The sequence below is a fragment of the Mirounga angustirostris genome, unplaced genomic scaffold (assembly GCF_029215605.1).
Source record: "Mirounga angustirostris isolate CCGP_5_RB_7025 unplaced genomic scaffold, mMirAng1.0.hap1 SCAF_10, whole genome shotgun sequence".
Classification (NCBI taxonomy): domain Eukaryota; kingdom Metazoa; phylum Chordata; class Mammalia; order Carnivora; family Phocidae; genus Mirounga; species Mirounga angustirostris.
This window is the reverse complement of record NW_026991718.1, coordinates 7,042,446-7,066,958: the sequence shown is the minus strand read 5'-3', so window position 1 is coordinate 7,066,958 and position 24,513 is coordinate 7,042,446. Positions and strand designations below refer to the sequence as shown.

At 45.5% G+C, this 24,513-nt stretch overlaps 1 protein-coding gene across 8 annotated transcripts in view; it reads left to right on the top strand.

Annotated features, from left to right (window-relative positions):
- Window positions 1-24,513, top strand: part of RNF144A (ring finger protein 144A) — a 112,052-nt gene that overhangs the window by 2,868 nt on the left and 84,671 nt on the right. For 5 of the 8 annotated variants that reach the window (XR_010405410.1, XM_054509577.2, XM_054509580.2 and 2 more), the window contains one exon: window positions 23,322-23,519. The exons of 1 other annotated variant lie outside the window; for it this stretch is intronic. Coding sequence is in view for 2 of the 7 variants with exons in the window: in XM_054509577.2 (XP_054365552.2) it covers window positions 23,322-23,519 (198 nt within the window). In the remaining 5 variants the exon portion in view is untranslated. Of the gene's footprint in view, window positions 1-23,321; window positions 23,520-24,513 lie in introns of those variants that run through there. 2 more of the 8 variants (XM_054509586.2, XM_064571853.1) reach the window with 1 other exon arrangement.

Below are 24,513 nucleotides of genomic sequence, written 5' to 3'. Positions count from 1 at the left end.
GACCCAGCTATGTGACCGAGGGCAAGGTCTTAACCTTCTCACCTGGCCCCAGTTCCTTCCACTATAAAACTCAGGTGTTGGCTGAGATTATTTCCAAGATCCAAAAATAATAATGTGCTGCCTTAAAGGGGTTTTCCAGGAGGACTATTGCAGGGTAATCACCAAACACAACCAATTTTAAGGATTTTTTGAGAAGAATGTCTTCGCCTACAAAGGACAGTTGAGAGCTAGGCTTTGGAGGGGGTGGTTCTTGGTGATGAGAGTGTCCATCTTCCTTCACTCCTGGAATCTAAAACCTGAATTGGAACGTATTTCCTCAGTGGCCTGGACTCTGAGAGTAGGGCTTCCTCTGAGGAGCAAGTTGAAAGGCGGATGTGATGTTACAAGGAAAAATCAGTTCCCTGGATGGCGGAAACTAGTGTGTCAGCCAACATTTTGGAGTTCACCTAGTGTTTGCCCAGGAGAGAGAGGGAACTGTAGATACCAGGCACATAGCAGGCCCTGTCACCGGGTGCTGACGGGGCCCTGGCTGTGGACCCAGTTCTCAGACAGCCCTCCACGACGGGCCCTGCTCCTGTCCCCACCTGGCAGAGGACGGAGGTGCAGCAGAGAGTGGTTGGGTTGTCCAAAGCCATGCACATGGTAAATATTGAAGCCTGCCTGGGACTCCGAGAAGGATATATTCTGTGACCTTGGGGCGGCCACAGTCTGGGGGTGGAAGCCAGCGCATTGACAGACTATTGTAACAGTGGGGTTTGGCGTGCAGGGTGCAGCGGGCCATGGTTGCAGCCGGTGATGCCAGGGACTTGAAGGATGAGTCCCCGTTGGCTGGGCCACTTTGGAGGGTCAAGGTCAGATTCTGAGCCTGGGAACAGCAAGCAATGGCCGGGGTGGGCTGGGAGCTTAGAGCCAGCTGCGCTGCCAGGGTCCTGTTCTCAAGGAGGCTAGCTTCTCTGAACGCTGTTCAAACCAAGATTCCCGGGTGTAGACAGTTGCTTTCGTGGCTGGTGTCTTCTAGAAGGTCATGCCAGTGTGGGATTTTCCTTGTTTCATTTTGGAACCTCTGTCCCTCCATTTCCCTCCCCTCCCCCTCCCCCCCAGGTCTGCATGCTGGAGGAGATTTGGTTCAGAGAAGGTGAGCAGAACCACAGGCAGCAGCTGTTGTTTTTACAACCCAGGAACCTGTCCTCTTGTCTTCAGAGTGCCTTGAGTGAGGCTGCTGTGATTTCCCCGGCCTGCAGCAGCCTGTGGCGTGCAGTTGAGAGCCTCGGAGCTGGGAGTCAGCCCCAGCGGAGGACGGGGCAGCTGCAGGCTCCCGTAGCTTCTGCCCCAACTGGTACAGCTCTGTGGGCGGGCCTGCGCCCAGACCCAGTAGAACAGAGGGGAGCGTCCAGATCCACAGAGCGCGTATTGACTGTGTCTCTCGTAGGGTTGTTGGTTAAACAGGGTTTTGTGTCTGTCCTCAGAATGCCTCCCACCTAGATGATTTTCCTGGGACCTTCTTTGGCTGCCAGAGGGTCAGTTTCCAAGCAGTTCTTCGGAACAGGGCATGTGTGACTTTGGGGGAGGCAGCATTTTAAGGTTCTCTGGGGGGAGGTGGGCCCATGCAGGCTGCATTGAACATGGGGAGAATGCCTTCCAGACTTCCACTGGCCTCCTGCTGGCCTGTGGACAGTGAGGAGCCCTTCCTCTGGGACTGTGTTAACCGGCTGCTGACGGGCTGTGAGTCTTCCTCCTTGCCCTCAGTGGCTGGCTTGTCTGCAGGCTGTCCTGCCTCCCATCCTTTGCCGTCCCCCATCAGGCTTGCCTGCATCCCCTGTAGGAAAGGCAGCCTGCTGGTCAGAGAGGCTGGCCCTCTCCCCTGGCTTGTGGCTGGTGGGAAATGTCCCCTTCCCGGAGACGTGCAGACCTCTGCGTTAGGCACCCTCTTCTTCCTCGAGGTAAAACGTTCTCTTAAACACGTGTTCTGAAGCCAGAATCAACACAGGTATTTTTGACTATCTTGGGAAGCTTTGTGTCGATTCCACTGGGGTCCCTCATCATCTCTCCATGGACCTCTTGGCCCTTTGCTGCTGGGACACCCTCAGCTACCCCCATTGCTTGTTGAGTAATGAGTGTGCCTCTTGTGTGAGCCTTTGGGATTCTTCACTGTGTGGCCCCAGCCCATCTCTCCGGGGCGGTTCTCCCGGCAGCCTCCAGACGGGGGCCCTGGGGCGTCCTCCTGCCATCTCCGCGTGCCCCCTTCCTAGTGGTCCTTCAGGGCTCAGAACACGTATTGCCTTCTTCTCAAAGCTGTAGAATCATTAACGTGGGGATTGGGGGGGTGGTCTACTCCCCAGGTACTGGCATCTTGCGCTGGGACCACAGAGGTGCGGAACACAGGCTGGGACGGCAGGCCTCGGCCCGGCCAGCCCCTTCCCTCCCAACCCTGGCTTGCTGTCTCCCGTCTGCAGGCCGAAATGTTCGCTCTTCCAGGGGCTTCCATAGCAACTTTTCCTTCACAACCTGTGATTGCACTTAAAACTCTCTCGTCTAATTTTAGTGATTTATGTAACCATTTGATTTCCTCTGCTAAATCATAAGCCCTACAAGGGTAAGAATCTACTCATTTTTGCATTCCCTTAGTGTGTATCATGCACTTTCTAAGTGCATTTTTGTTAAGTGATTGAATACAAGATCGAGAAACGTGGCTCACGAGGGAAATGAAGAAATGGGATTTGAGTTTACGTTTTGTGCTCGTGTGATCTGAGCAAATCGAGGGTTCTCTCTGGGAGGTGAGTCCACTGAGCAGCGCATCTCAGAACTGTAAGAAGCTGAACGCAAAACTCATGGGAGTGTCGGTTTGGGTTGGAGGATGAAGGCCGGGGCATGCAGCCCTGTGGGTCAGGGATGCAGGGTGGAAGGCCTTGCCAGTCCTGGGTCCCATGGCAGCAGACCACATCAGTTCCCGTGTCAGACGGGAGCTTTGTGTGGGCTGCCTGGAGGCGGCCGTGTAGCCTGAGGAGCTCTGTGATGCTGGGCAGGATGAGGCAGAAGCGGGCCTCGCTCTGCGGGTGTGCACAAGGACCACAGTGTGCAACTCCGAATGTGTGTTATGGGAACTCTGGAGACGGGCGTGGACGAGCGTAGACTTGGAGGGCAGGATAGCGTGGAAGAGGCAGCTCCGTGCTGGCATGCCAGGAGGCCCGAGATGTGGGGCCAAGTGGGATTTGTCCTTGAGCATATTGAGTCTGGGCTGGTGGTCAGGCCCTCCGGGGCCGGAGAGGGAGGCGGGCTCCATCAGCCTTATCAGTTTGGATCTTTCTAGTGGGAGACTGAGGTGCTCGGGGTTCCTAGAAAGAGTGTTTGTCAGGTAAATGCACTATGGGCCATTGATTCACGTGGTTCTCCCCACAGAGGAACTGAAGCACATCAGCTGCGAAGATCCTGGAGCGTGTGCGTGGATTAATTTGTAGTATCCAGTGTATTCTCTGTTTCTCGAGTGCCTTACGCTCTCCTTTGGTCTGTGGTTCCAGTTTCCATTCAAAAGCATCACACAGGGTGTGTGTTCCAGAAGAAGCTTTGCCTCGGGAAGTGTGAAGGCTTGCGGGGACCCCGGGGGCCCCTGTTTGTGAAACAAACAGTCCCAGAAAGTAATTTTTCCTGACGCCCCCGTTGCGCCACAGTACTTCTCGGGATCACACACGGCGGTGCTCGGTAGTCCTAGGACAGTGGAATAGAAAGAGCTTCCAGAAGACTTTCAGAGCCAGCGCCCCAGGATGGGAATTTATTGGCTAAAACCGTGTCTCCTTCTTCCTAATCGCTTGGCAGGCGCGGCGGTCCCAGTGCCTGGTGTGGATGAGACAGAGCTGGTGCTCTGCTGAGATCACAGTCACTTCTTTCTTCTTTCTGTCTCAATGAAGCGTTAGCCACAGGCCCTGGGAACCGACAGTGTGGTTCCCGTGGGAGGCCAGTGGCGTGGCAGATAGGGCCGGATGTAGCAGAGAAAAGAAGAGAAAAGGTATCTGTATTCCCTCAGCTTGTGGGACCCTAAGAAAACACCTGTGTGTCGGGTGTAGTCTCCTCCTCCCAGGCTTGGGCCCTGACGTCTTCCTGACTCCCCTCTGTCTGCGTGGGCAGGGGCAGCCTCTGCACCCAGTTGGGTGTCCCCCCAAACCTCGTCCCCTGTGTGATGTGTGAGGAGGTGGGGCCTTTGGGAGGCACTTAGGTCATGAGTGGGGAGCGCTCATGAATGGATCGGTGTCCTAATAAACAGACCCCAGAGAACCCCCTGGCCCCTCTTGCCGTGAGGACACAGCGAGTGGATGGGTGGCTGAACCAGGCAGCAGGCTCTCACCAGACACCGAGTCTGCCAGCACCCTGGTCTGGGACTTCCAGCCTCCACAACTGTACAAATGAATGTTGTTGACAAGCCACCCAGCCTCTGGGACGGTGACTGTGGTAGTTCGAGTGAACGAACGTGGGCAGCAGGGCCTAGTGACTGGTTCTCCCGGAGTTGGGCCTGCCCTGTTGTCAAAGACCCTAAGGAGGTTACATTCACGGATTCAGGGGGCTAGGAGGCCAGCATATCTTTTGGGGACACAGCGGGATGCGTAACACATTAATGGTATGTCTTCGTACGATCCCGTGTGTTTGGCTCATGAGCAAGGACTTAGAGCATCGGGTTCGTGTTTCCTCCGTGGCGGCGGGAGGGTTCGGCTGCTCTGGGCTGCTCACGAGCACCAGGTTCTGCTCTGTGGCTCTGCTGTCCTCGGTGTGTCGCCGTCCGCCCTCCTGCTGGGCGCCCTGGGGTCCGGATGGCTCAGCAGCGCTGCCAGCTCCCTTCCCTGTTGAGGTGGCGAGAGAGGTGGGGGGAGTTCGGCTACGTCTGTCCTTTCAGAGAAGAACAGGCTTTCCGGCAAGCACCATGGCTGCCTCTGTGCGGGTCCTGGTGAACCGGGCTGCCCGGGGAAGCGAGAGGCCGCGGGGGCCCGGACGACCGTCCTTGAGCCCGAAGCCCGCTGCCCGGTGTGGTGCGTGCCCAGACCGTGCGGTTGGGAATTGCCCTTGCTGGTCTCACCTGCTCTTCTTCGAAAGGGAGGAGCTCTTACAGGCCGCGGTCCGGACCGGTGTGCACATGGCTTACGTGGTCTTGGGGTCTTGTCAATGTAGCCTAAGTGCATCCAAACCTTCCCTGGGCAGTTGTAGTTTCGGGTGCGGCGAGGGGCGGGACGTCACCACCCTGTCCTGTCCATCTCTGTGCCCCTGAGCCACTGGCCCGGTGCCTGGCACGGAGTAGGTGCTCCGGAAATATTTGCTGGACTTCATAGGCCTCTTTTCCCTCCGAAGACCCTCGAGTCCAGAAGCAGTCTCACCCGTTCCTCCATTCCTTCTTTTGTTCTTTCGCCCGGTCATCTGGCAGACCTCCTTGGTTCCAAGCAGATGAAGGGATACGCAGTGAGGGCGAGGACAAGGAGCGAGGGAGGGAAGGGGGCTGGGGAGGCCTTTCCAGAACGAGACGGGCTACGGTGTTCCGCAATCTCCAGGCTTTCTCCGGCGGACCAGCTCGGGACCAGCTTGGGCTGTGTCCTGCCGGCCTGGCAGAGAAGGCTGCTCTCTAGAAGATTGGGTTTATCCGGGGAAGGCAGGACCTCTCCGGGTGTGGCAGAAGCCAACCTGAGCAGACGGGCAGAGGGGGAGAGCAGGGGGGCTGGACTGTCTAGCCGGTCGCCACTGGCTCAGGGCTCCTGAGCCCTTGCCCAGTGACCAGCCGCAAAGGAGCTGGACTGTGTGTGTAGAAAGCACACCCAGTTTCCAAGATCTCGTGTGAAATGCAGACTGTAAACGCAAAATATCTCAGTCATAACTTTTATATCGATTGCATGTTGACGTGATCTTCTTTATTTAAATAAATGTTACTAACATTAATTTCCTGCTTATTTTTACTTTTTAAGAAAATGTGGCAGGGCCTCCTGGGTTGCACTGTTGGTTAAGCTTCCTTACGACTCTTGGTTTCGGCTCAGGTCATGATCTCAGGGTCGTGAGATCGAGCCCTGTGTCGGGCTCCCTGCTACTGGGGAATCTGCTTGAGATTCTCTGTCTCTCTCTGCTCCTCCCCCTACTCTCTCTCTCTCTCAAATAAATAAATAAATCTTTAAAAAAAGTGCCAGAAAATGTAAAATCACAGATGCGGCTCACATTATATCTCCTTGCTGTATCTATTTCCTTGTCATAGTGCTGGTCTGGAGGGACTACGCCCAGCATGGTTCTTTGGGGGTTCACAGGGCTTTCGAGGAGCTGCGCCCCTGTGTAGAGGGCCCATGTGGGCGTGAGCATGCTGGGACTGGGATCATCCACCGGTGGGCCGCCCAGTAGCGTGTCTGGTACTGATTCGGGCCGTGTTCTCATTGTCACTCTCCACTGACAGTGTCTGGAGTTTAGCCCTGGATGCTTGAGATTCCTGCCTGGTGTGGCCCATTTGTGCACCCTCTTCTCTGTAGCCTGTATTATTCAGGGTTGACTCTTCAAGGGACTGAGCTCAATTCAGTATCCATTCAGATGCAAATATCCTTGGACTGTGTTTTTTTTCAGTGTATAAAATGAGGAGGTTGGATTGGACAAACGTTACATTTTGATCTTTTGAAATTTGCCTTGACTCTCAACTTGGTATTGGGTTAATTGCTACAGGTCCTCCCAATTTTACCCCCTGTGGTCCCCCTGTCTCTCTCCCAGCCCCCGCTGTGATTTTCCCCATACAGTGGCACTCTCCTCTCTGGCCTAACGGGATCAAGTCAAGTGCACCCCCCACATGTCCCACAGGTTCGGGAGCAGTGAAGGCTGGTGGAGAGAGTGCCTTCCTCGTTGAACCCCTGCTTTCATAGCTGCTCTGTGTTTTCTCCTGCATCTTGGAAGCCTGTGGCTTTTGCTGGCCGGTTCCATTCTCTGTCCTGTTGTCCCTGGCTGGCTGCATTTCCGGCTGTCAACTGACATGCCCCCGTGGTCTAGGGCATCCCAGGGTACCCCTTGCCCCCGCATCACCTGCTTTTTCCTGCATCCCTGCTGCCTTCTCCGCTGGGCATCCTGCCCGTCCCCCTCCTGCCACTTCCTGGGAGCTCTATGTGGCCCCCTCAGGCCTCATGGTGTCCCTGAGCTGCTCTGGCATTTTTGTGGATGACGTGATGTGGAGACAGCATCCTTTTACTCGCCGGACACAGCAGGCACCGAGCCTCCGGCCTATGAGCTTTGCAAAATGAAGTATTTTTAAATCTTGGAGACCAGTATTAACTCCAAAGTGTTAAAAAAAAAAACAAAAAAACGCAAAATTGATGTTGACACACTTGTCCTATTTTGTCAACAAAATATAACTGCCATTTAGTCAAGAGAAACTCAAGGCACAATTTTATAGAAATTATGTTTAACCTGAAGTGAGAGTACTATTTACTGGGAAGTAGAACATCCCTGACCTAGGTACTGCCCTCCATGCTTCTGTCCCTTTTCCAGTTCTCCTGGGCGGTGGAGCGGAGGCTCAGACATCCATGTTTATTTGCCACACTTTCTTGGGGTGCACTGTGGCAGGCTGGGCTTCCTGGAGGAAGGGCATGTCTTACTCCTGTTCCCAGCACAGGACCTGGTACACTCAGCTTCAGGGTGTTAAACTTTTAAATCAACTCAATCCATTTAAAAAAAAAAAAAAAAAAGGACCTTCAGATCTGCCTGAAGGTTTATGCATTCTTCTTTCTGAAACACCCCCATAGGGTGGTTTTTAAGCCCAATGGCATCTATAAGCGGATCCCAAATGGCAAACACCCTTAACTGAGCTGCTAACAAGAATAATCATCTGGAAGCTGCAAACATAGTTCGTACGATTTTAGTTTAAATTATATATGGACCTTTCCTTGTATGGATTCTCTGTGTGTTATCTATACCATACTGTTTTATCTAGAAGTCAGTCTAGTTACAATATAACTACCATTATGTGACAATACATACTTTGGTTAGTAAGAAAGATTTTTCTCGGTAAACACGAAATTGTTATTGAAAAGAATTTCTAAGAGGAATTAGGTAAAAGGAACATTGGCTAATATGATGGCTAATATGATGAACTGGGCTCTGGCGGAGCAGGAAGCGGGTAAGCGTAAATCATATTGGCTCAGCAGAATGAATGCATTTCTAGGCCTACATGGGGCTGGGGTGAGGGGGAAGGATGGTTTCGGGATAAATGCTTGATTTCTACTTGCAACCATAAATACTTTGGACAGTTGCACTTTGGGGAATCTAGCTCAAGGAAGTGATACTGAATGTGGGGAAAAAGAAGGAAATCTTTATGCACAAATGCTTCTCGTGTGTGTGTGTGTGTGTGTGTTTAAATAGCAGTCCCAAATGGAAAACATCTAAGTATGGTTAAGTAAATATCCTGCTCTAATTAGATAAGATTTTTGAAGATTGTGGACATGGGAAAATGCTTATAATATATCACGAAGCGAAAACAACTGTGAGACCCAGTTGCCATGTACCATGTGGTTCGAACCTGGAAAATATGCTGAGGAAAGGGATCATAAATAGTAAGGATTGGATTGTGGTGTTTTCTATTTTTGATTTTTTTTGTTTTTTTAGAGAGGGACAGAGAGAGAGAGAGAGAGAGGGAGGGAGAAAAAGGAGGGGCAGAGGGAGGGGGAGAGAGAAACTCTTAAGCAGGCTCTTGGCCCAGCTCAGAGCCCGATGTGGGACTCACTCCCTTGACCCTGAGACCATAACCTGAGCTGAGATCAAAAGTCAGATGTTTAACTGACTGAGCCACCCCGGCGCCCCTACTTTTGATTTTTAAATTGTGGTTATATTTTACAGTGAAATAAATGATTTTGGTTTTAAAATTTATTTAATTGTAGATTTTGCCTACCAACACACACACGTTTTATTACTTCATACACAACAAAGATGTCTTTCAACAGATAAATTAACTGTATCTCCAATGGTTTGCTGCCGTGGGCTCGAAGAGGAATGGGTAATGAACAAGGAGAAAGCTTCTGTTATTGATAAATGAAGCAAGGCATCCACACTCCCACATTTTTCCTGCAGGGCACTCTTTCAGGGTGGTTTTATGTCACAGCTCTGCACATCTGACCACAGGCAGTTACCATCCGGAGTGTGACCGTGTGGCCCGCGGAGCACCTTTCAGCTCAGCAGTTGTGGTCCCAACTTGAGGGCAGGGTCGCAAGACTGCAGGGCTAGGGGCTCTGAATCCTGCTCCAGACTTCAGATCCCACTAGGCCTTCTGCAGAGACCTTGAGCCTCTCTGTAAACTTCCCATATTATTCATCTAAAAAGTGAGAACAGTACTCGGATTACTATCTTTTGGGGCCTTCTGCAAGGATTAAATAAATTGTGAATAAGAAAACTTAGAGAAACCGTGGAAGGCCCGTCCAGAAGGCAGATTCACAAGTGTGAGACCTGAGGAAGGTGTGAGACGCGAGGAAGTGGGGAGCGCTGCTTGCTGTACCCCAATTCCCTCTGGAAAACACTTCCTGGTTGAATAAAACACTGCCCTTCTGGTCTTCAAAAACAGGAACCATTAGACCTCTCAAGGCTGCTACTCTAGCTTTTCAACTAAAACAAGGACAGCCTAAGTGAAATAAAGCCGCATTTCCTCCGTTCCCTCTTTTTCCTCTTTTAATTGTTGTTTTGTTATATGTTTTCAGTGATGATGCTAGTGAACTTGGCATTGCTGGTAGACGCAGGACATCTGTACCCATCTTACCCTTCACGATTTTAGCCTTACTAGATGTTTATCAACTTTATGGATCTTTCGAAGAACCAGCCCCTGATTTTGTTGTTCTTCTCTATTGTTTTCCTGTTTATGATTTCATTGATTTCTGCACCAGTTTGTTGTGTCTTTTTTTCTGCTTGCTTTGGGCTTAAATTGCTTTTCTGTCATTTCCCAAAGAGGCAGCTTGAAAGGCTGACTTTAGATCTTTCTGCTTTTCTAATCTATGCATTTAATGTTACAGATTTCCCTGTAAGCACTGCCTTTGCTACATGGTACTCATTTGGTAAGTTTTATTTTTATTTTCATTCAGTTCAAAATGTTTTTTATTTTTATTTTTTGAGACTTCTTCCTTGCCCCAAATGTTATCTAAAAGTGTGCTGTTCAATCTCCAGATATTTGGGGATGTTCCAATTTTCTGTCATTGACTTGTAATTTAGTACCATTGTGATGTGAAAGCAGAGCTTATGTGATTTCGATTTTGTTTTTTTATTTGTTAAGGTGGGTTTTATGGCCCAGAATGTTTCCTGTTAGCTGGAGGAAAGTATATTGTTGTTGTTGGATAGAATATTCTTTTTTTTTTTTTGAAGATTTTATTTATTTATTCATGAGAGATAGAGAGAGAGAGAGAGAGGCAGAGGCAGAGGGAGAAGCAGGCTCCCCGCGGAGCAGGGAGCCCAATGCGGGACTCGATCCCAGGACCCTGGGATCATGACCTGAGCTGAAGGCAGACGCTTAACCGACTGAGCCACCCAGGCGTCCCTGGATAGAATATTCTATGTGTCAGATAAATCAAGTTGATTGTTAGTGCTGCTTTGGTCGACTATGTCTTGACTGGTTTTCTGCCTGCTGGATCTGTCAGTTTCTGAAAGGAGTGGTGGTGTCCAGCTATGATTGTGGATTTGTGTATTTCTTCCTGCATGTCTGTCAGTTTTTGCTTCTGTGTTTTGATGCTCTGTTGTTAGTTGCATATACATTTAGTGTTATTATGTCTTGGAGAACAGACCCCTGTATCCTTATGTAATGTCCCTCTTTATCGACACTGATTTTACTTGTTCTGAAGTTGGCTTTGTCTGAAATTAATATAGCTACTCTAGCTTTCTTTGGATTAGCATTAGCATGTTATATCCTTCTCCACCCCTTTACTTTTAAAAAGAGCCTTTTTATTTACAGTGGATTTCTTTAAACAACGTAGAGTTGAGTCTTGCTTTTTTATCCACCTTGGAAATCTCTGTCTTTTAACTTTTATCCAGTATATTCAGACTGTTCACATTTAAAGTGATTGCTGATATAGTTGGATTAATATCTACTGTGTTTGTAATTGTTTAAGATTTTATTTTTATTTATTTTAAGATTTTGTTTTATTTATTTTTTAAAAGACTTATTTAAGAGAGAGAGTATGAGTGGGGGAGAGGGGCAGAGGGAGAGGGAGAAGCCAACTTCCCACTGAGCAGGGAGCCTGACTCGGAGCTCAATCCCAGGACTCTACACCCAGTGTGGAATTCGAACTTAACAACTCTGAGATCAAGAGTCACATGCTCTACCACTGACCCAGCCAGGTACACCTAAAGATTTTATTTTTATGTAAGAGATCAAGAGTCACAGGTTCCACCCACTGAGCCAGTTAGGTGCCCTGTAATTGTTTTTAGTCATTACATCTGTTCTTTTTTCCCCTTCTTTTACTGACTTCTTTGCTTCTGAATATTGTATATAATTCCTTTTCCTCTCCTCTGTTAACATATCAGTTATACTAATTTCTAACATTTTTTGGTAGTTGCCCTAGAGTTTGCAATATATGTTTGGTAAGTAAACTAAGCCCACTTTCAAATAATACTGTGCCACTTGATATGTAATAACGTTATCTTATAACAATATTGCTGGGTCTTCTCTCCATTCCCTTATGACTTTACTCATTCCTCTTATCCATGTGCTATAATTACCTAGTACATTGCTGTTATTACTGTTCGAACAATTCTTTTACATCAGTTAGAAATAAGAAAAATAAAGTATTTTATTTTAAAAAATACCCATTTATTTATTTATAATAATCTCTACATCTAATATGGGGCTTGAACTCATGACCTCAAGATCAAAAGTCTCATGCTCTTCCAACTGAGGCAGCCAAGCACCCCCAAAATATTTTATTTTAACTTCATTTATTCCTTCTCTCTCTTCCTGTGTTTATGTTGTTCTGTGTTTTTGGCATATCACTTTCTTTCTCTCTGAAGAACTTTTTAACATTTCTTGTGGGGCAGAACAGCTGGTAACATGCTGCCTCAGTCTTTGCTTATCTGAGAGTGTTTTTTTTTTGTCTCACTTTTGAAGGATAGTTTTGCTGGAAATAGAATTTTACGTTGGTATTTTTCTTTCAGTGGTTTAAATATTTCACTCTGCTCTCTTCTTGCTTGTATGGTTTCTGAAGAAAAGTCAGACCTGATTCTTATTCTTGCTCCTCTCTTGGTATAGCATTTCTCCCTGTCTCTGGCTTTTGTCAAGAATTTCACTCTGTCTTTGATTTTTGCAATTGACGTTGATATTACTTGGTGTGCTTTTTTTTTTTTTTTTTTTTTTGGTATTTATTCTGCTTTATGTTCTCTGAGCTTCCTGAATCCATAGTTTGGTGTCTTTCATTTATTTTGGTATATTCTCAACCATTCTCACTTCAATTTTTTTTTTTTTTTTTGCCCTGTTCTCTCTTCTCCTTCTAGTATTCCCATTTTGTATGTGTTATATAGTTTGAAATTATCCTACAGTTCTTGGATGTTCTGTTCTGTTTGTCTTTTTTTTCCTCTTTTTTTTCTGTTTGTATTTTAGTTGGGAATTTCTGTTGAACTCTCTTCAGGCTCGCTGCTTTTTCTGTCTGCTGTGCTCTATCTACTGGTGAGCCTGACAAAGGCATTCTTCATTCTTTTTTTTTTTTTTCCTCTTTTTAAAGATTTTATTTATTTATTTGAGAGAGAGAATGAGAGAGAGAGAGAGCATGAGAGGGGGAGGGTCAGAGGGAGAAGCAGACTCCCTGTTGAGCAGGGAGCCCAATGCGGGACTCGATCCCAGGACTCCAGGATCATGACCTGAGCCGAAGGCAGCCGCTTAACCAACTGAGCCACCCAGGCGCCCTGGCATTCTTCATTCTTTAGCAGGGTTTTTATTCTACCATTTCCTTTGGTTCTTTCTTTAAGATTCCATCTCTCTGCTGATATAACCCGTGTGCTCTTGCATTTTGTCTACTTTTTCCATTAGCGCCTTTAGCACATTCATCATGATTATTGTAAATTGCCTGATAATTCCAATATCTGTGTCCTCTCTGAGTTTTGTTGTGGTGCTTGCTGTCCTTTCAGATTCTGATTTTTCTTGCCTTTTGGCATGCTTTGTGGGTTTTCCGTTGTTGTTGGTATTTGGTGTAGGAACTACGGTAAAGGGCCTTTAGGGTGAGGTTTTAGGTTAATCTGGCTAGGAGCTGAATTGTGTTCATTGTGTGCTGAAGCTGTAGGTGCCAGAGGCTTCAGTTCCTCTAGGGTCCTGTTTTCATCTGCCCTGTGGTCTTTGGGGTTTTCTCCTTGTTGAGTTGTCCCAGTTCATGGGCGGTAAGTTGAGGGGCAGGGGAACATTCTGTACTCTCAGGATGAATGCTCTGTCTCCCAGGAGGCCTGTGTACCCAGCCCTCTCCAGGGTTTCTGAGCTATTTTGTCCCTCCTTCGGTGAGCTAATGAGGATGTAGGGCTGGAGTCAGGTCATTGCCCTTCCTCAGGTTAGGGGAGGCCTGCAGGATGAGTCTGTGTCATGTGGACCACTCCAGGCATCCTTCATTTGGTTACTTTTCCCTTGGCCTAAACTGGGAATGGGATTTTCTTAGCTCTTTGCTGTGAGAACCTGGTGGGATTCCCCGGGAGCAGGACATGTCAAACCCATGAAAATGTTGTGGCTCCCTCAAGACTGTGGCTCCTAGAGGTTTCTTTTTCACTCTTCAGCTAGTTCAGACTCAGCCTCCAGCAATTCATGAAAATTACCATGCAGTTGTTTCTATAAGCTGTGGCCCCGGTAGATTCTCCTGGTGAGCAGATCTTGGCTGTGACTCTCTTTGTCTCACCTCTCTCCAGATTTCGGGGGTTGGTTTGCCCTGTGACCCATTTTCTAATGGTGGACAGAAGTGCTGTGTTGTTGGTTTGTCCAGCCTTTTCTTGGGAGGATGTGACCAACAGCTTCCCCACGTCGTACTTGTTGGAGCTGAAACCTCATGCTCCCACCCTCAGAGTTTTATACCCACATGTGCTCTTCTTCCTTGCTGTTGTTTGTTCATTTACAAGCCCTGTGGAGGCCTGGCCGTGGTAGTGGACACAGGCTCTCGCTGCAATGTGAAGCTGGACAATTTTGTGCGTGTGGGCTTTGACTTTCTAACCTATAAGTTAAATGTAATGAGCCCTCTATTCCCTTCCAGCTTTGGCTCCAACATTCTGTTTCTTCTAGATGACTTATGATACCTTGCAAGATATTCTGCTGTGGTTTTGTGTTCAAAATTCTCAGTTGCCTGATAACCTTTGCACTATTAAGCAGAAAATGATTATCTGGATAATCTTTGCATGGATTGTTTTCATTTCTCTGTCATCTATGGGCCATGATATAATTGGTTTACAGATGTTAAGCCTTCAAATATTTTTGAAAAAAAAAAAAAACTACAATGAATGACTTGGATAGAATATTTCCAGGAAATATTTGATTTAAATGTTAGTTTTTAAAAATGAAGTACAAAAGAAGCCAGACACAAAGGGTCACTTACTGTGTTATCCCATTTATATGAAATATCCAGAATAGGTAAAACCATAGAGACGGAATGCAGAATGCTGGTTGCCAGGAACTGGGCGGTGGGGGTTGGGGTAGAGAATCCCTGTTTAATGGGTGATGTGTATTATTTTGGGATGATGGAACTGTTTTGGAACTGGAGGTGCTGATTGTACAACATTGTGAATGTAGTAAATGCCCACTGAATCATTCACTTTAAAATGGTTAATTTTATGTTATGTGAATTTCACTTCAATAAAAAATATGTAGTACATTAAAAATTCAAAAATCTAGCAGTACAAAAACTTTTATAGTGCAAAGCAATTCTTTCTCCTGCCCCTGGCCTTTAGCCTCGAATCCATTTCTTACATATACTTGCCTGCCAGCCCCCCTCACCTCCTTTTGTAAATGGGAAATACTGAGTACTGCTTTTTGCTACTTAATCTGGAGATTTTTTTCCTTATCAGCACATAAAAGCTACCTTATTCCTTTTCAAACTGTAGTCAAAGGAATTATTTTCTATGTTCTTCTTTTTTTCCTTCAGTAATGAATGCCTCGACTCTAACAAGCTTCTTCTTTTGTGCCTAACTCGGTATCCAGGTTGGGTAAATCAGTCTGCTCTTTGTGTGAGCAGGTTTAAAGCTAAGAAGCAGCTTCATTTTTATGAGTCATTTCTCAGAATCATGAGTGATGGTTGAATTAGCCAAATGCCTTTTATCACAACAAGAGAATTAAAAAAACAACTCATTTAATTAATTGATAGTCAATGAGCTAATGAATTTATTCCATAGCTAATTTCACAAATGTCTTCATTATTGGAGAAAGTATTTTATTTTCTCCCGGAGAAGACAAGTGTGGAATAACTCACTGCAGGGCAGCTCTGAGGGGATGCCTGTGGGGCCCTCTGTCCCCCAGCATGCAGGACTGTTAGTGTACAATGAATGCCTGCAGACAGAGATGGCTTTCTTGAAGCCAGACAAGACCTCTATTCATACTAAAGTCAAACAAATCACATATGCGAAAACCTCCACTCATCTTGGCTGCTCAGGCTGAAATGCATAGAACTGTGTTAATTTTGGGAATAGTAACTTGCATGTTGGGCAGCAGCTAAAAGAAATTCTCAACTTGGAAATTGGAAGATTGGGGAGAAGCAGAAGGATTGCCTTTGGGTTCCTTTTGTGTCTGTGTATAAGGAGCTGTAGGTAAGTGGGGGGCTTTTTCTTCATGAGCACAGTTCTGTGCTGATGACTAGTTGGCACCAAGTCTAAAAGTGCATTCATCATGGAGAGGAGAGAGAGAGACAAGGAGGAGAAGGATGAGCTTCCACTGACTAATTCCTGTAGCAGGCCCCACACCGAGGATTTGCTTCAGGGACCTGAGAATGCAAAGCAATGGGGCCTTTTTGTGGGGTTTTAATTCGGAATTGCAGTTATGTTATACTTAATGTGATCTTTTGTGAGGCCAAACAAAAATAATTTTTTTTTTCCTCAATGTGTATTTTCCCATGGGCAGTATTCTACATCAGAAATCTTTAGCTCAAAAAAAAAATGTCTTTAGATCTAAAAATTTAGTTATAAATGCAGAAATAAAAAAAAATGTTCAGTTAGGAATAAAATGAAAAGTAATATTCCTTTTAGTCTAAAGTGATTATCAATGGGTTTTCCCTTTTTCTACATTCTTCTAGAAAAATTATGTGTGAGTGTATTACTTAAATTTATGTTCACAAATTGGATTGTTGTATAAATTATCTTATACTATGTCTTCTTATTTGCTGTTATGTCGTAGACATCTCTCCATACCAATCTGTGCTGGTCTGGCTCATTCTTGACTTGCATGGATGACACCGTATTATTTATTGACCTTGTCCCTCTTGATGGGCATTTAAGTAGCTTTCCAGTGTTTGCTCTTGCAAAGAATACTACCAAGAATATGTTTTTACAGACATAGGAAATATTTTAGTCAGTCTGTCTGTAGAATAAATCGGGTGGCACGTGTGGGTCAAAAGTGTGCGTGCTTTTTTAATATGTATTTTTAAAGATTTATTTATTTATTTGAGAGAGAGAGAGAGAGAGTAAGGGGATGGGCAGAGGGAGAGAATCTCAAGCAGGCTCCATGCCCAGTGAAGAGCCCAACTTGGGGCTTGATCCCACGACCCTGAGATCATGACCTGAGCCGAAATCAAGAGTCAGATGCTTCACCAGCTGAGCCACTCAGGCGCCCCTGCATATTTTATATTTGGATCTATTTTTAAATCATTTTAAAAATGGCACCCATTGTTATACTCCTAAAACAATAAATGAAAATTCCTATTACACCATACTCAACAATATTGAGTTTTTATCCAGCAGTGTTGAATTTTTAATCATTGCTGGTCTGATGGCATCTTTTTTCTTCTTTAGTTTTGAGGTTTGCTTTGAAAGGCCTTTCCCCTCCTGGGTTATAAATAATTTAGTCTTTTTTTTTTTTTTTTTTTTCTGGTAAAGTTGTAGTTTTACCTTTAGGCATTGGTAGGAAACAAGCTTGATTTTTTTCCCACTTGTAGCCTTTGTCCCAACACTAGTTAATGAAGACCTGGTCTTTCTCCAATTGTTTGGAGACACCACAAAGAAGTATTTATCTGCATAGCAGACATGGAGTGGTAGAGGGTGGAGGCAGGAGCTCTGCTCTGAACCGACTCGAGCTGCCCCTGACCGGCTGTCTGGCCGCGGACCAGGGCTTGACGTGTCTTCTCTGGCATGAGTGCAGATCTTGTGTGCGGCGACTATGTTCTTGCCAATGCTGCACCTGCCACCAGGTCTGCGAACATATTTATCAGGGTGGGGTTGATACCTCTTTCTCCTCCTTGCTGCTTCTAGACTGTTATTCCTCTTCCTCCCTAAACATGCCCTGCTCCCTTGAGACAGGAGCGCCAGACTTTCCCATCCCTGTTCCCTCCTTTGAGTCTTCTGCTGACCCCACCTCCTCCCCCCCACCCCCGCCCCAGCCCTCCTCTGTGCCCACGGAGGATTTTACCAACAAATCCACTGTCTTCCTTCCCTTCCCGTTACTGCTTTTGCCATTTGTCCATCTACACAGAAGATCATTCTGAAACTAGGATCCCGTTTCTCCCTGGATCTCCTTTCCGGTCATCTTGTCTTGTGTCTTATGTCAGCTGCCCATTCCCAGAGGGATGCCTGCTGATTCTGACATCTGGACATCCAGTGCCCACTCTGATCACCATCCTCCCTGAGCGCAGCTAGTCCTTTGGCACCTGGTCTTCAGAAATAGATGTCCCCACTGAGGCTGTCAGCCCTCTTTCCTTCTCAGTGTTCACTGCCCCCTTATGGTCTCACTCCCTTTCTTTCTGGAAAGTGGTCCTTTCTCCTCCTTCCATGGTTACCTGGAAAAAGCCAGCTTTGGCTAAAATGAGGTTTTCTGCTACTGTGTCCTTGACCCTGAGCTGCTGCTAGGGGTGTGGTGCTGGGGGTGAGGATGTTCATCCTGGTCCCCTGCTGCTCTGTTTCTGACCACAGTGCTCCCTCAGCAGGTCCAGCAGTCCTGATGTTTATCTGAGTGTACATATGTATGTATATATAATATCTGAGTGTGTGTTTATATGTATGTATATGATACCTGAGTGTATATATGTAATACCTGAGTGTATGTACATATAATATGAATGTATGTATAAGTGTGTGTGTATAATACCTGAGTGCATGTATGTAATATCTGAGTGTATGTATAAATGTGTGTATATAATACCTGAGTGCATATATGTAATATCTGAGTGCATGTATTTATGAGTGTATGTAATATATGAGTGCGTATGTGTATATATATAATATCTGAGTGTATATATGCATATGTACATATAACACATTTCTAAAGGTTTTGAATGCTTATCCCTAATCCTAATTTTTTTAGTGATTCCAGCTGTTCTTTGGTGAATTACTTTGACAGGGAATAAAACTATACATAACTCACTAACAGGACCCATTTATGTATTGATGCACATACAATTGGTGAAAGAAATAAATGAGTAGAATAACTTTTTTTTTTTTAAGATTTTATTTATTTGACAGAGAGAGAGACAAGGAGAGAGGGAACACAAACGGGGAGTGGGAGAGGGAGAAGCAGGCTTCCCGCGGAGCAGGGAGCCCAATGCGGGGCTCGATCCCAGAACCCTGGGATCATGACCTGAGCCGAAGGCAGACGCCTAACGACCGAACCACCCAGGCGCCCTAGAATAACTTTTTTTTAAATTCTATTTTATTATGTTATGTTAGTCATCATACATTACATCATTGGTTTTTGATGTAGTGATCCATGATTCATTGTTTGCATATAACACCCAGTGCTCCATGCAGAACGTGCCCTCTTTAATACCCATCACCAGGCTAACCCATCCTTCCCCCCTACCCTCTAGAACCCTCAGTTTGTTTCTCAGAGTCCATAGTCTCTCATGGTTCGTCTCCACCTCCGATTTCCCCCCCTTCATTTTTCCCTTCCTACTATTTTTTTTTTCTAACATATAATGTATTATTTGTTTCAGAGGTACAGATCTGTGATTCAACAGTCTTACACAATTCACAGCAGTCACCATAGCATATACCCTCCCCAGTGTCTATCACCCAGCCACCCCATCCCTCCCACCCCCCTTCACTCCAGCAACCCCCAGTTTGTTTCCTGAGATTAAGAATTCCTCCTGTCGGTGAGATCATATGATACTTGCCTTTCTCTGATTGACTTATTTCACTCAGCATAATACCCTCCAGTTCCATCCACGTCGTTGCAAATGGCAAGATTTCATTTTTTTAATGGCTGCATAATATTCCATTGTATATCTATACCACATCTTCTTTATCCAGAGTAGAATAACTTCTTTAATGCATACTTTTGCACCAGATTGGCTTTCTCAGGTTATCCCAAACAACTGAGTCCTTTGTTCATAATTTGGTGTAGTGTCTGTGTATATAAAGGAGTGAATTAATGAAATTATATTGAAATGAAATTGAAATTACCATAGGGGCATACTGTTATGAAATGAGAAGACTCATCCCATGCGTTAGTATCATTTTTGCTTCACATGACAAACTACTTCAAGTGGCAGAAACTACTAAAAGCAGTTTTTTCTTTAAGCACTTAAAGGTTAACGTATGGATATGAAGACTCTTACAAAGTCTGAACTCCTTGAGAGCAAGGTCACATTCCACCGATTTTTTTTTTTAATTTTATTTATTTATTTTAGAGATTGAGGGCAGAGGGAGAGAGAGAATCTCAAGCAGACTCCCTGCTGAGCATGGAGCCTGATGTGGGACTCGATCTCAGGACCCTGAGATCATGACCTGAGCTGAAATCAAGAGTCAGATGCTTGAACTGACTGAGCCACCCAGGCACCAACATCCCATCCATTTTTAAGTCTTTTTTTTTTTTTTTTGTAGTAAACTCTACCCCCAATATGGGGCTTGAACTCACGATCCTGAGATCAAGGAGGAGCTTTTCAAGAGTTGCATGCTTCTCCGACTGAGCCAGCCAGGCGCCCCACATTCCATCCATTTTTGTATCACTCCTACCCAGTATCTCAGCAGATGGTAGGAGTGCAGAGAAGGTTGATAGCTGAGTACTTACCATTGGCGTTTGGGCTCCACCAGCAATCTGTGCATTCCTGGTGCTCTGCAGAACTGTGCACTAACAATAGCAGGGCTTGTGGGGAAATGTCAGGACAGGGACTGACCATTCACACTCCCTGCAGTTTTGTAGGCAGGCCTGTGCTAAGACCAGTGCCTGGTACCCGGGCCAGTGAACTGTGGCTGGAGGCTGCCGCAGCTCAGACTCCACATGGACGGGAAAGGCACTGCGGGAAACGCTGCCGCACTTTACTTCCCGCCTGGTTGTCGGGCTGGGGCACCGCACGTGCGGGCAGCTCCCTGGCCGTGGGGCTCCGGAAAGGTGGGCTCAGGGACCTTTGCAACCCGCCAACAGCCTGAAAGCCACACGGGCTCACAGCACGCCCCTCTGGGTGGAGAGATCTGCAGGCAGCCTCCCTTTATACATCTTTTTAAAAGGCAGCTAGAAAAATCTCCTGTTGCCAGTGCACCAGCTGAGCAGAGAGCTTTTCTTTCCTGCTGAAGATCATAATTCTGTCTACTGGCTCTTCTTACTTGGGAAAAGTGGCAGAAGCAGGTAGTAAGAGAGACTGTATTGTATTGTGTTTTGTTGGAAGGGTCTGAATTTATTGCCAAGTAAAGGCAGAGAATATTGCCAAGTAATGGCAAATGCGGATCAGGTTTTCTGGAGTCAGTATCTTGATCTGTCAAGACCGAGGAGGTGCAGCTTTCCACAGGTGGAGAGGCTGGCTCTGTGCCAGAGCCAGGCAGTGCTGGGGGCCGGCGAACGCTCAGCCTTCAGGTGGGGGCTTTGGACCCAGGAGCCTGGTCTGGAGCAAGGCAAGAGTTCTCTTGCTCAGGCCGCGTGTGGGAACGCTTGTCATTTTAGTCAAAGAGCAGCAAGGAAGGAATAGCTGTGGGTTTATCCACTGGGGTGTATCTCATGTCTACTCAGATTTAAACGTTTGCTGCTCTCTGGTATCCCTCTTTGAAGTGACTGGAAAAACTGAATTGATTTTGTTCTTTGCTCCCTGACCAGACATGCCTAAAAATAAGCTGAGTTCAGATGTTGGTGTTACGTTCCTGAGCAGAAGCTATACTTGAGAAAAGAGTTTGGGAAATCCAGGGGTTATCTTGCCTTACTCTTTTTAAGCTTTTTCCAGTTGATGTTTCTTTTTTTTTTTTTTTAAGTTTATTTATTTAAGCAGTCTTTACAATGTGGGGCTTGAACTCACGACCCCGAGATCAAGAGCCAAATGTTCTACCAACTGAACCACCCAGGTGCCCGTGATGTTTCTTTTTTAATAATAGTTTCATTAGGTACACTTCACCATTTTAAAGTGCAGTTGACCCTCGGACAACACGGGTTTGAAACGCACAGTCCACTTATACATGGATTTCTTTCAATAAATATGGTACAGTTCTGTCAATGTATTTTCTCTTCCTTATGATTTTCTTAACAGCATTTCCTTTTCTCTACCTTACTTTATTATACGAATACAGAATATAATGCATCTAACACACAAAATATGTGTTAATTGAATGTTGAACATTTTTATGTGCTTATTGGACATTTGATTATCTTTTTTAGAGAAATGTCTATTCAGACTTTTTGCCCATTTTTGATTTGGGTTATTTGTCTTTTTACTGTTGAGTGGTAAGGGTTCTTTATATAATCTAGATAGATACTAGGTCCCTGTCAGACGTATGTTTTATATATATTTTCTTCCCTTCTATGGGTTGTTTTTTACTTTATTGATGGTGTTTTTTGACACCTGAAATTTTACAATTTATTTTTTTATTCTGTGTGCTTTTGATGACATATCTAAGAAACTGGTACCTAATCTAAGGTCACAAGGATTTACTCCTATGTTTTCTTTTAAGAGTTTTATAATTTTTGCTCTTACATTGAGGTCTGACCCGTTATGAGTTAATTTTTTGTGAAAGGCACGAGCTCAGTGGTGATTCATTCTTGGTGCGTCTGCACCATTTGCTGAAAAGACTGTCACTTACCCTTTAAAACATCATGACGTTCTTGTCAACAATCAGTTACCCGTTAACGTATGGGTTTATTTCCGGACTGTCAGTTCTAATCCAGTGATCTTTGTGTTTGTCCCTATGCCAGGGCCACACCATCTTGATTACTGTAGCTTTCCTTTTCTTTTTTTTCTTTCTTTTTTTTTTTTTTTGACATCAGGAAGTGTGACTCCTCCAACTTTGCTTTTCTTTTTCAAGGTTCTTTTGTCTATTAGAAGTCTCTTGGATTTCCATATGAATTTTAGGATCAGCTTGACAATTTCAAACCAACAGAAAAAAGAGAACCTGGGATTTGAATAGACATGACATTGAATCCAAAGATCAAGTGGGGGAGTGTTACTGTCTTAACGGGATTGTTGTCTGACCTGTGTGCGCAGGATGTCTTTCCATTTATTTAGGCTTTGGATTCTTATGATGATGTTTTGGTAGTTTTCACTGTACAAGTCTTGCAGATCTTTTGTTAAGTTTATTTGTAAATATGGTATTCTTTTTGATGCTATTCTAAAATGGGTCTCTTCTAACAGCACATTTTTTTACTCCATTCTACCAATTTCTGCCTTTTGATTGGAGTGCTTAGACCATTTTATATAATTACTGATAAGGTGGAATTTATGCCTCCCATTTTGCTATTTGTTTCCCATGGGTCCTCTGTCTTTTCCTTTATTCCTCTGTTGTGCCTTCTTTTTTGTTAAGTAGTTTCTAGTATTCCATTTTAATTCTGTTGTTTATTTTTTTTAAATATATTTTTGAATTATTTTCTTAATGATTACTTTAGGGGTTACAATTAAAATAGTCTTGTCTTATTTTTAAGCTTTTCCGCGGACTTGAATCTGTCCCTGTAGGAATCCAACTGGGAGAACTCTGATCGCTGTGACTAGAAAGGGAGGGGACAGAAAGTCAACCAGGGACTGTTTGTTATCTGAGAATTATCTGTGTGGGTCGATTTATCTGTTAACTTCTTGGTGGGGTTGGGTTGTTTATACTACAAACCTCTCCACTGAACCGTGATACTTCCCAAATGTTTGATCTGACACAGTTTTTAGGAATCCGATCAGTAGCCTTCCCTCCCGGCTTGGAGATCTGAGAGGCCAGTGCTGGGGTGGTTGGAAGTCAGCATGGTGGTCCTCGCTTCCTCCTCCCACAGCCTGTTCTCTGAGGTCCTGTGCTCTCCTCACGTTTCCCAGGTGTCGAGCCCCCTGCTGAGTCTGGTACGCTCCCAGCTCCCAGGTCTGGAGGGACCCCAGTGCCTAAGACCTTCTCCCACGGCTCCTCATGGACAGCCTGTCATGAAGCGAGGAGCCAGCTGAATGCGCGTAAGCACATCAGGACACCAGGATTTGGCCAGAAGACAGTTCCTCTCCTCCCCTCAGGAATTCTCGGAGGTAATTTTGAATTTGGTCAAGGAAGGCTTGAAAACCTTCCTTTATGTCTTAGTAGAATCTCAGCCACTGGGAAGACAATAGCCTTGCCTGGGTGGATTTTTCTGTACCCCTTAAGCTACACCATGTAAGCAATTACCTAGTACACTTCTCCTGAATTGATTTTAAGGATGGTTCTCAACATATTATGTTAAGCTGTTATAGTAATTAATATTTTATGAAGATTTCCACATGGGTCCTCATTTACTGCTTATAACAAGCTGTGAGGTTGATATTGCTAGTCTCATTTGGTAGATCAGGAGACAGGTCTAGAAAATGCATCCAGGGTCTCACTGATTCATTAATTCACTGAGAACCCAAGGGCTGTGCTCCTGGGTCCTGTTCTAATTCAGGACACACAGTGAACACAACAGACACAAATCCCTGCTTTCATGGGGATCCTAGTTTAGTGGGGGTGTGAGTGGAGAATGGGGATGGGAACAGGCACGGAGATAGACCACAGACAGCTAACAGCTTGAAGGAGGAAATTACATGTTTCGTTACAAGGCATGAATGTAGTGGAGAAAAGAAAAAGCAGACCAAGTTTAGGAGGGTGGGGCAGGTTGCAGTTTTAAAGGGAGTGGTTAGGAAGGTGTCATTAAAAAGCTGACATTTGGACATGGATTTAAGGAGTTGTGCTAACTAACCACTTGGCGTCTGGGACAAGAGCATTGTAGTTAGAAGAAAAGGTGGGTGCAGAGGTTCACTGGTGTGTCGGAGAAAATACCAAGGAGGCAGGGTGGCTGGAGGGGAACCAGCAGAGAGCAGTGAGTTGGCGGGGGAGGTGGTCGGGAGGTAACAGGAACCTGACCATGTCTAGCATTGCAGACTACTGGGGAATTCTAGGTTTGATGATGGGAAATCAGTGCAGGGTATTAAGCAGAGGAGAGACAGGATCTGTATTCCATTTTATTTTTATTTTTTTAGGATTTTATTTATTTATTTGACAGAGAGAGCA